This window comes from Accipiter gentilis, chromosome 29 (assembly GCF_929443795.1).
Source record: "Accipiter gentilis chromosome 29, bAccGen1.1, whole genome shotgun sequence".
Lineage (NCBI taxonomy): Eukaryota > Metazoa > Chordata > Aves > Accipitriformes > Accipitridae > Astur > Astur gentilis.
In genome coordinates this window covers 7,845,356-7,859,159 of record NC_064908.1, presented here as the reverse complement: position 1 = coordinate 7,859,159, position 13,804 = coordinate 7,845,356, and the positions used below count along the sequence as shown (strand labels likewise).

The window sequence follows — 13,804 nt, the reverse complement described above, 5'->3', positions numbered from 1 at the left end:
ACCTGCGTGGAGCTAGGCTGGACGAGGGCTGGTGCTCCACAGTACAAAAATATATTTTGACGCACTGCAGTGAGTCCACCAGAAGGCGACCAAGGTGTTTCGGGGGTGGAGCACATGATGTATGGGACTGAGATAGGTGGGTTTGTTCAGCCTGGAAGAGAGAAGGTGAAGGGGAGATCTTACTGCTGTCTTCAACTACCTGCTGGGATGGCACAGAGAAAATGTAGAGTCTTCTCAGAGGTGCACCATGGAAGGGCAAGAGACAATGGGTATGATTTGGAAGGGTAGTCCAACTCAGTGTAAGGAAAAATGCATTCCCATGAAGGTGGCCCAACACTGGAACAGGGCATCTGCAGGCTCTCCACCCTGGGAGATATGCAGTTCTCCATTGGCTAAGACACTGAGCAACCTGCACTACACGTATCTGCTTTGAGCAGGAGGTTGGGATAGAGACCTGTCTTCTGGGGACCAACATCCATGGGCTGCAGAAGAGCGCTGCAGAGGGGAGCACCTTTGCAGAGAAATGGTGAATGGGGGGTTGGATTTGTGTGGCTGTGCGGAGTCTGGCAGGTGGTCTGCAGGAGCTGTCCCACATATTTTGCAGATGATCGCTCCAGAGTGAAATTTTCCCTGCTGGAACAGGGCCCTTTCTCAGGTCTCCTGCAGGTGTGGCATGTCCCGGTGAGTCATAACCCCAGAAGTAATGCCCACCCCTGTGCCAAGGTCCCACAGGCAGCAGGTGATGCTCCCCCTTCCTCACTGTTCCCCTGCTCCCTGCTGCCTGGTTCCTGCACTGCTCCACTGGTCACTGCTGCTGTGATCCTGTGTGGACAAGAGGGGACTGTGAAGACTGAGGATGTGTCTTCCCTCACCTTCTCAGTTCGGGCTGTCCTCACTTCCCTTCTGCCGTGCTTTCTCTTCTCTCATTACCCCCTGACCTGCTGAGCTTCCCTTCTTTTCCTGGCTTTTCCCGCAGCCACCTGGGCTGATGGGGTACCAGTGCCACCCTCTGCAGCAGGAGAGTGACACTCTCATTCCCCACACAGGGCTGCAGCTCCAGCAGGGAGTATCTGGCTGTCCAGGGGCCTGACAAGTTGACCACGGAGGACTTCTGGACCCTGGTGTGGGAACAGGACATTCACACCATCCTAACACTTCTCCCATGGCAGGAGAAGGGGGAGGTGAGGTGCCGTGCCTGCCTGTGCCATGGCAAAGCAGGGATCTGTTTAATGGAGTTGGAAGCTAGCATAGCTCTGAAACTTGAACTCCTTTCACTGCGTCCTGAAGCCTGGGTGCAGATCCAGCTTAGCTAAAGCTGAACCTTCCCTCTGTCAAAGTGCTCCCACAGCTTGTCGCAGGAGACCGGTTCTGTCTGCCCGCCATGCAGTCCATGGCTCTGGACTCAGCTGGTACTCTTCAAGCCACATCTCCATAGCACCCAAGGACAACAGTTCCTGCCTCTGACCAGCTGAGGTGGAGGGCATTTGCTGAGCAGATTCCCACTGCCAAGCAGCTGTGTTAACAGGGAAGGTGGCTGCAATCTGCTGTTGTTTCCAAAACTCCCCCAGGGTTTAGCTAGTGGAGGAACTGACATGGAGTGATGTTGGGGGTGCTCTTGGTCCAACCCCACCACAGATCCCTAAGATGGCGACTGATCTGAAAGATGGCAACCATCAACATGAAGCCAAACTTGCTGTTGTGCACAGGTCCCAAGTGAGGCGTGCTGGCCCCTGGAAGGAGACTCTCTCTGCACAAAGATGCTGACTATCCAGTGTGGCACAGAGAAGCTTGTCTCTGGATGGAGGTGTATCCAGCTCAAAATTAAACACGTATGTGTTGATGGGGCTGGCCTGTCTCCCACTGCCTGGGATGTTCTTCACTGCTAGCAAACAGGTCTGTAGGGGCAAGGGCTGAAAGGTCCATGGAGTTTTGTCTGAGCTGCAAAAGCAGAGTGTCAGCAGTCCACAAATGCAGGAGGGAATCTAGATTGCAACATCCAGAACATCTGCTGAGTGGACATAGGAGAGGCACAGGAGAGGCCTTGGAGGCTTCCCCCACCACTTGCTGATAGGTCTTTCTGACCTTTGAGAAAACCCACACAGTTCTCAGTCTCCCTCTCAAGGGGCTGGTTGGGGTGCTGTGGGGAAGAAGAGCAGGCTGCCAGAGGCACCATACCCAACTGTGTGGGTGATGGGCAATGCCCCAGCAGAGACTGCCTGGACAGCTTTACGGAAGCTAGCAGTTAGCTCAGGAAAGCACCTGACAGCCTAAGGATTGGAGAGCTGGGACCTCTGCATCCAAACTCACCCATCCCTCCCCAACATCCATGTCAACTCTTTGTGTCTCACCAGGAGAAGAAAACAAAGGAGAGGCAGGTACAACGGTTCCTATACACGCTCTGGAGCAGCAAGAAGCAGCCAGATGTCCAGAGCCTGGTGGAGCTCCTCACTGCTGTCAGACGGTGCATGCCCCACCGGAAGAGAGCCAGTCCTCTCCTGCTGCACTGCAGGTACATCACATTACTGCTCCATACATGGGCAGCCTCCCAGAGCTAGCACCCACCAGGCTGCACAGTGCCTTGGCATGGCCACCAGCCCTGTGCCCTCCACCAAGGACCCCAAGGTTTTGGGGCATGTTGAGAGTAGGTCCATGAGAGCCAGAGAGACTCTGAGCTTGGGAGTCAGATGAAGCAGTGCTCTGCCAAGCATATGGGAGAAGGGAAGGCAAACAGGGCTGGGCCAGGGGCAAACATGGATGGAGCAGGCATTCCTGGGCTGAAGTGCCCAGGCTATCTTTGGGCTGACTGCTAGGATCCTGGGAGCAGCCCTAACGTCCTCATCTGCTTGCAGCCAGGGAGAGCTCACAGTCCCACAGGACACAACACAGCCGGAACATCAGCAGAGCTGGCCTGGGGGAGGGATGCACAGCTCAGCAGGGCAGAGTAGGCTGGATCTCCAGGCTCCTTCAATGCGTATTTTGGGGTCCCATCCTCCCAGTCAGCACAGGCCTCCTTGTCACCTAGACCAGTGCTCACAGTCCTCTATCCCCACTGTACTCAGTTGCTGCATGTTTTCTCATGGTGCTTCTGACTTCTTGGGCTGATGCCCACTTCCAAAGAGGTTCAGCTCAGCCTGGCCTGGCATCAATGACCCTCCCTTGTCCCTTGCAGTGGTGGTGTGAGCCAAATGGGGATGCTGATCTCCCTGGATTGCCTGTTGCACCAGATGAAAGCTGAGAGAATTGTGGATGTCTACGGGGTGACCCTCCAGATGACAAGAAGCTGCTGTCTCATGACCCCGACTCTGGTAGGTGGGAAGGAGGAAGGGTGGTGTGGGCCAGGTAGAACAGAACATTCATGTTGTGCTGCCTGGAGCTGGCATCATGCTGCCCACTCCCCAGGTGCTATGTGCCACCTGGGAGCCTGTGCAGCCTATGGAGGGATTAATTCCGTGCTTCCTCCCCACCCTGCAGCTCTGCCAGCCACTGAGAGCTAAGGGCATTATCTTTTCCCAAGGAAGAGCTTTCTGTCTCCTCAGTTCTGGAGTTCAAATAGGTTAAATTGCATGTGAGCTTATGATAAATGCAAGGCACTCTTCCTATTCTGCCCTTGAAAGCATGAAGCACTGATTTCATCCTACATGAGAAACTTGCCTGCTCACCAGCCTCTGGACATGCCTGTCAGCCTAGGTACTCAGAATCTGCTGGATTTCCCCTTGCCTAGTGCCTTTCCCTGCCACATCACCCACACCCAGAGCCTGTTCCCAGCCCCTGCCTGCTGCCAGAGCTGGGGCCGCCTGCAAGGGGGTCTGTGGGACACTCTGCCATGTTTGCAGCTGCCATGCAGCTGTGTGGGCAGTGGCACTGTCTGATGATGCCACAGCCGTGCCCTGCTATGCTGTGCCAGCCCAGCTCACAGGCCTCCAGCGTGCCACTTCTGATGGGCACTGGTGGCACAGATGCCCTCTAGACAGCACTTTCATTTGCTACAACCACTGAACGAGCTGATGCGGCATCCCCGGAAACCCTCCCCACAGGGGACAGCAAATTGGGGCAGATCTCTCCAGGGCTTCCCAGCTGCAGAGCCGCCTGCAAGCAGCTAATCGCATTCTTAATTAATGTGAACCATACACATGGTGGGAGCCGGAGGAGGGCAAGGCATCCGCTGCCCCTGCTTCAGAGCTTCTTTGTATTTCAGAAGCGTTCTTGCGGAGCAGAGACACAATGTGCCCACAAAGGCACAGCAAGCACCGATCAAAAGCTGCTGCTGCGCAGGGGGGGAGCAGAGGCAGCTGCCTCCCCACCTTGCCGTGAGCAGTGGTTGCTGTGATCCCAGCACAGCCAGTGAAGGACAGGCAGAGCTGCCCTCCAGCCCCACACCACTGCCATGTGGCTGCCAGCCTCCTCCATCACTGGCTTGCCAAGGACCCCTCTATCTCTGGCAGGACCATGCTGCTGTCATGCTGGGGGCATCAGCTGATTTGGGGGGGGGGGGGGGGGGGGGGGTGGTAGCCAAACAAGGGGGAAGATGAACCTTTGAGGGATTGTCCATGGATAACCACAGGGTATTTAAGCACCTCCAGCTCCAGCGCAGCGCTTGTCTCTGGGGACATGCTCTTGCATTTGGCCAGGCATTGAGTGTGCCTGGTCTGAAGTCAGTCCTGGGCTGTCACTCCAGATTTCACAATCAGGCCAGGCTCATTGAAAACATGCTCTGGTGACCTGAAACTTCAGCCGTTGTGTGATCTGTGGCTTTCCCAGCCCTTCAGTGGGGCTAAACCCACCGCCGGCAGGGGAGGAGGCTCCTCGTGACTTGCAGCTTAGCCAGCGCATTAGTGAGCTGTTAGGAGGCCCCTCTGTCAAGTCCCTAATCCCCCCTTCCCGGCTACCATGGGATTTTGACCCACATCATTTGCAGGCTGGCCCTGCCCTCCAGTCTTGTGCATTGAGTACAACCTAATTTACCTTTCCAACATCTTGCCTTTCCTGGAGCCCTACCGTGGCGGTGGTCAGTCCTGGGTATTTTGTAGTCTAGCATCATTTTGGAGGAGCCTGGCATTTGAGCAGAACCTCATATCAAATTCACAGTGGACTTGAGACCTATGGACCCACATTTGGTACTGATGGATCATTTTGGTGATCTTAGAGAAATGACGCAACTGGACTAAAACCACCCAGATCTTTTTGTCTACCTCTTAGAGCTTACAGAGATCTACCCCAATCCACTGTCAGCACTTGACTCAGGTACACTGAGACTACCACCAAGGGAAACTCCTGTTCCAGAAGTCTTCCCTCCTGGCCTCAGGTCACTACCAGATCCTTTGCACTCCAGCAGGGCAGAGCTCTCCCAGCTCGTTGCCCTGCAGCATCACTGGAGTTGCTCTTCGGTCTTGTTTTGAATGCAAACATCATGGCATGTCCTAAAGCCACTGGGGGACTTTGAGGAAGTTAGATGACATCTCAGATGGGGTTGTTCCTCTCATCCCCATCATGGGGATGGTGAAGCAGGAGGAAACAAATGTGGTGTAAGTACAGCTCCAGGCCTGATTCTTCCTTTCTGGGCAACTCTGGTGACACAGGACAAACATGGACCACTTGGGACAGCAAATACTGCTCTGCCAGCCGACACAGTTGATTAGGACTTTTAAAAGCAAATTGCAGGGTTAGTCCTGCATCCAGGAGGTGTCTGTCAGAAACCTGACTCCAGACCCCCCTTGCTCTCTTGCAGGACCAGTACATGTTCCTCTACACCTGTATCCGGGACATCATCGCGCAGAAACAGCCCTAACACCGCTCGGCACTTTCTGGCACTATCCTGACCTCCACCTCTGCAGGGCCCTGTCCGGAGCCAGGAGCTGGGGTGAGAGCACCATGGGGCTTCTGGCACAGAGTGAGCCCTGCAGTGAGAGGGAACTTACCCTGGCACTGTCACCAACGCGTCCCACACGGTGTTAGCAGTGACATGGGTCTCCTGAACAGGTGGGCAGTGCTGTCTTGCCATGCACTGCTGTAGCCCCTGGGTGCAGACATGGCAAGGGGCTGGGCAGGATGCTCCCCTGCTGTGGCCATCTCCTGGGATTCCTGGTGCCTGGAAGGCTTGTTAACCCCATGGTGGTATGCAGTTCCAGCTGTGGAGACTCTGCGGTGCCCTTGCCCCTCAGCACAGAAGGGAGAGCCCTGGGCTTGCTCCCGGACAGTCCTGGTGCCTGCAGGCTGCTGAGGTCTGACATGAGCACTAGGCACTGTGGTCTCCATGTGCCCATGGGCAGTGGGCATGTTGAGGTCTCAGTCAACACTCTGGGCAGAGCATGGTGGGAGATTGCTTGTCTTGGCTGGTGGATCAGTCTTAGGTACAAACAATAAAGAGCCCTAGGAAAGAGTGCTTGTAGGGGTGGGTTGGCTTTTGTGGGGTCTCAGCAGTGCTGAGGCCTCCCCCTGCTGCAGCACAGCAGCTGTTCCTGAAAGGGCAATTGTGTCCCTAGCCATGGGCAGTGGATGGGGTGCCCTTGGGCACTGCAGATACTGCAGCCCATGGCACAGAGCAGATTCTGCTCACTCTTATCTGCTTCTATTACTAAGGCAACACTTCTGCAGTAAGCTTCCAACCCACCAGCGGCTTACAAGGAAAAGACACATTTTTTGATGAAGTCTGGGCTTGAAGTTACGAACCTGCTGGCTCCCAAGAGCCAAGGACCAGGGCAAAGCCACATGGTCCAGTTGACATGCTGGCTAGCAGCTGGCAGCCCTGTGGCTCACTGCAGAGCACTGGCTGCTGCTCTGGGAACTGGGTTGTCCATGCAGCCACATGTGGAGACACCTCTTCTCTGCAAGCAGGAATGGCCATGCCCAAGCTGAAATTGCAAGTAGCAACTTGGTTCATTAAGCTCCAAGTGCAGGTCAGAAGGAAGAATTTAAAAAAAGCAAATGATTTAATGAACATATTCCTGGAGCAGAAAAAACTGTATCTGGGAACCCGCTTACCCTCCTTCACCCCTTTAGGCAGCATGGGGTTATGGTACAGTCTCAAAGCAGCACCCCTGTCCCACTCTGGGCCCACACTCCTACCCACAATACCGTGTCCTACAGGACCTGCCTTGGAGGTGGGTGAGGAGACACAACAGCTATGATGAGGTGGTTCCAAAACCTACTGCAAGGAGTAGACAGCCCCAGGTGGGGGACTGAGTTGGTCACTCATCCTACTGCCCCTGTGTTTCCACAAACAGCTTCTCCCTCTTTCAAAACAAGGATCCTGCTGTCTGCACCCCAGAGTGGGACACCCAGGGCACCTAAGCATGGGCAACCATCAGCCATCCCAGTACTGGGATGATGCCTTAGTTGTAAGCAGGTTTGATGCCCAGCATCTTTTCCCCCTCTCCCCAGATAATGTTTTCCTCTTTGGCAGTTTCTGTGCCCACCCACTGCCATCCTCACCACCCACCAGTGCAGTGCAGCTGCCAGCAATGTGTTCAAGCAGGGGTGGGAACCTGCTTGTTGTCCTTTGCCCTCACTGCCCCTGCATAGACACAGATAGTGGGCAGCTAGGTAGGAGCAGTCTCTCCGTGCATACAATGTATCTTCCATACTGCAGGCAGGGCTTCTCTTCTGCTCCTTCCCCTCTGCCATCTTCTCCTTCCCTGCATTCCCTGCTCTGCTCCCAGCTCCAAGCTGCAGCACTCATGGGCTAAAGGAGACCAGGATGGTGCAGAGCTTTAGCCCCATACAGGGGTGGGTTTCCCCCCACTGTTTCCCCCCACCCTGGGCACCCCGTGTGTGCAGTGCTGTCTTCACCACAGGTCAGAGTATCCTGAGTTGCCCATGACCGCCCTCATCCACCCTGACCTGGATTGTCATGGATCTAGTTGCTGTTTGAAAATGTTTCCATGTGACTACATCTTTGTCCCAGGGTCACCCACCAGCACGATGTGACAGGTCATTCACTGCTCAGCCTGCACAAGTGACCACTGCAGTGACTTGTAGTGTTTCTGCTTCTGGTTGGATGACAACATACCAAGAGCTCTCCAGGAGGATGTGTGAATACTCTCAACATGGAAAAGGCCTGCAAAACTCAGTGGATATTCTTATGTGCACAAAAGGATTTATGATGTTGTCTTGGGAGGAGTCTGACGCTTGCCCATATGGTCACAGGAAGCCTGGTGACTTTATGACTTTCATGTAACCAGTAACTCCTAAACTATGCTTGTGCTGCAGGATAAGTGTCACAGCAAGGAAATGTTTGCTCCCAGTGACCCCCAGCCCAGTAGGCAGGATTGGTGGGGTCAAGCTGTTTGCTGCTTATGAAGTGTGTGCAGTTTGTAGCAGCAGCCACCTGCCATGTTCTTCTGGGGAACCACAGGAGAACACACCAGTGCATGCTGGAAGCCTGACAAGCAAGCTGCAAAATCAAATCTGGTCCAAAGAATGACATGCCCATTGTCTGTCCAGAGTTTTGAGTTGATAGGCTGGTGAGGTTTAGACCTGCCCAGCAGCACAGAATCTCACCAGTGTTGTGGGATTTATCCCAAGAGCCCCCAAGAAGGAGCAATCTCAAAGACCATGTGGCCTGCTGCCACATGCACACAGGCCCATCCTTCTTAGATCTCCACCAAAACCAACCCTGATGTCCAGCTTTCACCCTCCAGGTCCAGTCAGCTTTAAAAAGAGTTCCTGGGCTACAAGACAGTAGCCTTTCTGCCAGGACCTGCAAGTCCACTCTAACAAAGCCCTACAAGGACAGTGAAAGTGCTGATACTTCCACACTAGAGGCTGAATCCCATCCCCTTGTCAGGTCCACAGCTGACCTGCAAAGCACATGAAGGCAGAGGTTCCTGCGCAGGAATGAGAGGGAGCTGCTGATGTAGGAAAAAGACTGGTGCTCATTCCCTCAAACAGGGGGGAGGTGAACCAGACCTGGATCCAACTCCAGCATCTCCCTGCTGGTGCTGTGGACACAGCCTGCAGCTCTCATTTGCTATGCATGGCCCTGAAACTCCAGATGCTGAGCACGGTTACAACTCTAAGGTGTGCGTAGATGTGAGCTTTAGCCTGGTGCCCAACAGGCTCTTGTTCGAAGTGTGCAGTCTCCACTGAACACTGACAAGTGTTTGTACCTGTATGTCCCAGCATGGTTTATAATGTGTAAAACACCTAATGCTTTTAGTCTCAGAGGATTTCAAGAACATCTGTGGAGCACCCTGACCTGCAAAGTGGGGCCAATCACAGCAACAGTGAAGATGTGAAGGAGGAGCCACTGCCATGAGGTAGCAGGAGCCTTGTGAGGGGCACAGAAGCAGGATTACCAGAGGTTTTGCTTTCTAGACCCTGGCAGCCAGTGTGTGGGGCTTCTACTTCTGGCTCCCTACCCTGGATGGGTGGTCACTGCCCCTTTGGCTGTGCATCACCCCACAGTAGCCTCGGGTTCTGCAGAGACAAGCCCTCCCTTGCTCTGCCAAGTGCAGCTACCAGGGTCTCCCAACAGCCTGGCCAGGACTGCATCCTCAGAAAGGGGCAGCTGTCAAAGATAAGGAGGGGAAGGAACCCCCAATCCTCTCTTTTCTATTTTTCTGCAATCAGAGCTAGGCTGTGGTTTTCAGAGTCATTATGCTTGGGGCTTTGCTCAAAGCCGTATTCCCAATGGAGAGGGTCTGGGTCTGGCTGTACAGCTTATGGCACAGGAAAGAGGCCTCAGAATGGGACAGCATTCCCAGGAACTGCTTGTGGGCGCTTGCCCTTCATGGAGAAGAGCAGGACAACATCCACATGAGACAATTTGGCCACCCCCCATTTCAACCTTAGCTGATGGCAGTGACTGAGCAAGATGGGGAGTGAGTTCTGCTGGTATCTGCCCCACGCCACCTCTTGTCCCAACTGGGCTCATCACTGTTCAGCACATCGCTGTCCATCTGCCTTGCCAGGTGGGCTGCTGCACCAGATCTTTCTACAGCCTCTTGGGAATGTGCTTATGGGTCTCCTATGTGTGCATGCACAGAGATGGCAGTCCCAGCATGGGGCACAGCTACACACAGCCAGAGAGGACTGATGCATGGACCCAGGGCTCGTGGCACAGAGTTGCAAGGGGTGCTGGCTCCGAGTGATAAGGAAGCAAGTGAAAGCCATGGTGGGGGAGGCATGTTGCTGTCTACAGAGCTTTCAGAAGTCCAGGAGCAAGTGATCCCACAGCCCTCGCATCTGGCTAGCACAACACAACATTGTTTCCAGCAGAGCCAGCAGGCAAGGTGAACCTGCAGACATCTGCTAAAGCACAGCTGCTCTGGCAGGTGTGACAGAACCTTCTCACCAATTGGACAGGCATGGGACAGGGATATGTCACACAAACTGGCTGATGGGTTTCACCCAGTGAGTTCAGTATGGCTGCGTCTGTGGCACAGCCCGCTGCTCCACATTTCACGTCCTGTCTAACAGGAGGGTGACTTGGTGACAATGATGAATTTACAACCTCCCACCCACTGCTGCAGCGGAGTCTGGAGCCACAGATGCTTACAGAGGGTGTCGTGGGAGCTGCGGTTTGGATGAATAAATTTCCAGCCCTGCAGCTCAGAGCCACGAAACCCAGAGGGGGAGAGAGAGACAACAAAACAGTAAAACAAAACAAGCCTCCAGCTTGGGCCGCCCAGTGAGTTCTAGACTTGTTGCCATGTTGTTCTTCATATTTAGCCTGCTCCAGTCTGGCAGCATCCAGCCACCACCCTCCTCCATGAGTCCCCATGCAGAGGTCAAGACCCTGGAGATAAGCAGGACCATGTCCATTTGGACCCCATTTCCCACCCCTCTACCCCCGCTTCTGTGGCTGCCAGAGCAGGGGCAGACTGGGTTAGCATTGCCAAGTGACAGGAGAGCAGGTATACCCAACCGTCAGATCTTCTGGGGATGCACAGCCACAGGAGCCTGCTGGTGACTGCCGGATCAGTACAGCTCCTTGATTCCACAGCTTCTCCATTCACCGGTGCTGAACCTCTGCCCTAGGCTCTCCCCTCTCCCCTGCTCCCTCCAGGGCACAGAGAGTCTAGCAGCTGCCACATCTTTGCACAACACAGTAACAGGGCATTGCTCCCACCACAGGGAGCCCATGGCACCCTGCCACATCCCAAGCTGGACACCTCTGTGATATTAGGTGCCTGGCACCAGGTTGTGGCTGCCCCAGCTGTAGCCATTGTGTGTGGATGCCCACTGCTCACTGCCTCTTCCACCTGAGCTGTACCAGCACCGCGAGCAGCAGGATTGCAGCCTATTTGTCCCCAGGATCTCCAGCATTGTGTCTCATCAGCTACTGCTGTCAGCCACCTCCTGGTGAGCAGAAGTGCTGGGGCCAGACAGACTCAAGGTAGGTCTGAACTAGAAAGGGAATTCCTCCTGGGACAGCCAAGCAGAAGTCCCTCTTCAACACCCTGCTTTTGCATGTGCTAGGCTTGCCATGGCTTTGGGTCCCTGACCCATTTGATGCAGGCACTCCAGAAAGGAAGGCCTTCAAGTATGTAGGACACTGAACCAGGGTTCTGGTCCACCTAACAGGTCTTCTACCTAGCTCTGCACATCTGTCCCTCCTCTGCAGGGCATGGAGCCACCAGGCTGCCCCATGGCTTTTTGCAAGCAGCACCTCCCAGAGCAAGGAGTTGAAGTGTATCTGAGGCTTGTGCTGTTCTGTGCCCTGGGCATCAGGGAGGAACCATCCTTCTCTGTGTGACTTCATTGGCACCAGCCCTTCCTGCTCTTAGGGAGCATGGACAACTCCAGTCCCCATCCTTCCCCTGCCCCAGTCAGGCAGCTGGATCAGCATGCTGGGCACTGGGACTTTCTGCTTGTTTGCAAGTGTTTGTACTTACATTTTGGAAAGCCTCTGGGAGCCCTTGCTGGGCCCAGACTCACCCACAGCCTGACTGGTATTTCAGTCTTTGGATGGCCCCGATGGGAGCAGGGGCACCGGGAACATTCCTCTGGCCTTTGCCCCTGCACCTGACCTCAAATGGCTCCCTGGGGTATGCCTCGGGCTTACAGACACATGTGAAGCACCAGACTCTTGGCTCCTGCTGCGTTCAGCCCACCCCTATTGGTTTGGGCTGCATCCTGCTCTCCCTAGAACCTGAAGGACTAGCTTCAGGAGAAGCCAGGGATGGTAAGAAAGTCTGGAGGGCTTATCTTATGGAGAGATCATGTCCCAGGAGTGAGTGTCACCTCCACAGAGGTGTCATAGATGAGGTGAATGAGTGCAACACAGGCCAGTCCTAGTGTTGCCTATTTTTCTCTGGTGTCCCTGTGTTTTGTGAGACTGCCTGGGGGTCTCTGCATCTCCTCCTTCCCCTGCAAGCCCTTCTGGAGGGATTGCCTCTCTGTTGTCCTCTCCAGCATGCAGCACAGTGGGGTCTCAGTTCCTGCCATGACCTTGGCAGTGAAAAACAGAGTACTCCTGGTCTGCAGTAGTGGCTGGTTGTCCTTGGAGATCAACAGCCAAACTGGGATTCTACTGCGGTGATCCTGAACCGTCTAAATTCTGGAAAGGAATAAAAAGAGGGCACAAAGTTGCCCCGTGGGAGCAGGGCAGAAGACACACTCGTGGGTTTGTTGCAGGGCCCCAGGTCTGGCACATGCTGAGGACAGAAATAAACAGCCTCCAGCCCTTTGACGCAGCTAGCACAACCTGTCTTCCAGCTTGGGATGGTCCCTGGCTGGATGTCCAGGTCATTGGCAGCACCCTGGGAGGAAAGCCAGCACCACACTGCCCATCACCTCCCTCCACTCTTCAGGAAGAGCATTGCTGAGTGACAAGGTCAAAGCCCAGCAAGTTGTCCTGTCCGGGCCCACAGAGTCATTTTGGCTCAGTGAGAGAGGACATCAGTACCTGTCATAAGTGTTTAGCTGCAACTCTGCCCCAGATATACCTCCACAACAACTTTGTTAGCTTTTAAACTCCAACAGCCCTAAAAAGCCTTGCCAGCCACAGTCCACAGCCCAAAGCTTGTTTGGCATTTAATTTCTGGTCCACAGAGAGGATCTGGCCAGCACTGGTACCTGGAGTCCCAGCTTTCCTCAGGTCCAAGGCTGAGATCCAGAGCCAGACCACCTCAAGCATGTTGTGCTGGCGTGAGTAATGCAGCCCTTTCCCACCACCCCTGCCTCTTCTGTGCCCCTGATGAGCAGAGGCAATAACTGTGCTTGCACGAGCTGGACCTTGTTCCCCACTTACTTAGACTGTACTCTAAATTTTCCCAAGTTTTTTTTCCCTGCTTTTAGCAAGCTGTAGGAAGAACTGTTAGCTATGCAGTGTGGAGGCAGCAGGAGAAATAGCACCTAGGATGTCACCTGCCACCCAGATGTACCACATGCTAAGGCATCACGCTCAGCCACAACCCCCCCTGTTTGATCCCAGAGTCTCAGCTCCATCCTTTAAAAGCAGGTCTCTGTGAACAGGGGATGCAGCAGAGCATGTTGAGGGGCCTGGCTGGTGCAGCTGCAGCAGGTGAGCAGCTCAGGTGAGCAGCTCAGGTGAGCAGGTAGTGCTGCTCAGCTTGCTGTGGAGCAGCGCTCTTATCACCCCAAACCGCAGCCTGCCACTAGAGGACAACACACAAACACGTGTAAGCCTTGCAGGAAAACATCCCCTGGCCTTAATACGAATAAGCTGGATCTGGAGCTCCCAGTGCCTTTAATAAGGGCAGTGTAGCCCACACTACTCACAGCAAACTGCAATTTCAGTGAGAGCTGGTTGAAAAGTGACACTTCCACCCCAGAGGGACTTATGCAGAAATTCCAGGTTTACCACAGAAACATCAAAGCTCTCTGGTCCAAACGACTTGAT

General features: G+C 54.4%; 2 protein-coding genes across 7 annotated transcripts in view; both read left to right on the top strand.

Annotated features, from left to right (window-relative positions):
- The window catches only part of LOC126052404 (receptor-type tyrosine-protein phosphatase V-like), a 41,416-nt gene extending 35,037 nt beyond the window's left edge, over window positions 1-6,379 (top strand). For 3 of the 5 annotated variants that reach the window (XM_049832995.1, XM_049832999.1, XM_049833000.1), the window contains 6 exons: window positions 605-681; window positions 1,047-1,181; window positions 1,707-1,829; window positions 2,352-2,509; window positions 3,170-3,305; window positions 5,726-6,379. In XM_049832995.1, coding sequence (XP_049688952.1) covers window positions 605-681; window positions 1,047-1,181; window positions 1,707-1,829; window positions 2,352-2,509; window positions 3,170-3,305; window positions 5,726-5,785 — 689 coding nt within the window. In that variant the 3' untranslated portion in view covers window positions 5,786-6,379. Of the gene's footprint in view, window positions 1-70; window positions 483-604; window positions 682-1,046; window positions 1,182-1,706; window positions 1,894-2,351; window positions 2,510-3,169; window positions 3,306-5,725 lie in introns of those variants that run through there. The other 2 variants (XM_049832997.1, XM_049832998.1) reach the window with 2 other exon arrangements.
- A 2,602-nt stretch (window positions 6,380-8,981) lies between these two features.
- The window catches only part of LGR6 (leucine rich repeat containing G protein-coupled receptor 6), a 157,027-nt gene continuing 152,204 nt past the window's right edge, over window positions 8,982-13,804 (top strand). The window contains exon 1 of one of the 2 annotated variants that reach the window (XM_049833015.1): window positions 8,982-11,335. In XM_049833015.1, coding sequence (XP_049688972.1) covers window positions 11,175-11,335 — 161 coding nt within the window. In that variant the 5' untranslated portion in view covers window positions 8,982-11,174. The remainder of the gene's footprint in view (window positions 11,336-13,804) is intronic. The other variant, XM_049833016.1, reaches the window with a different exon arrangement.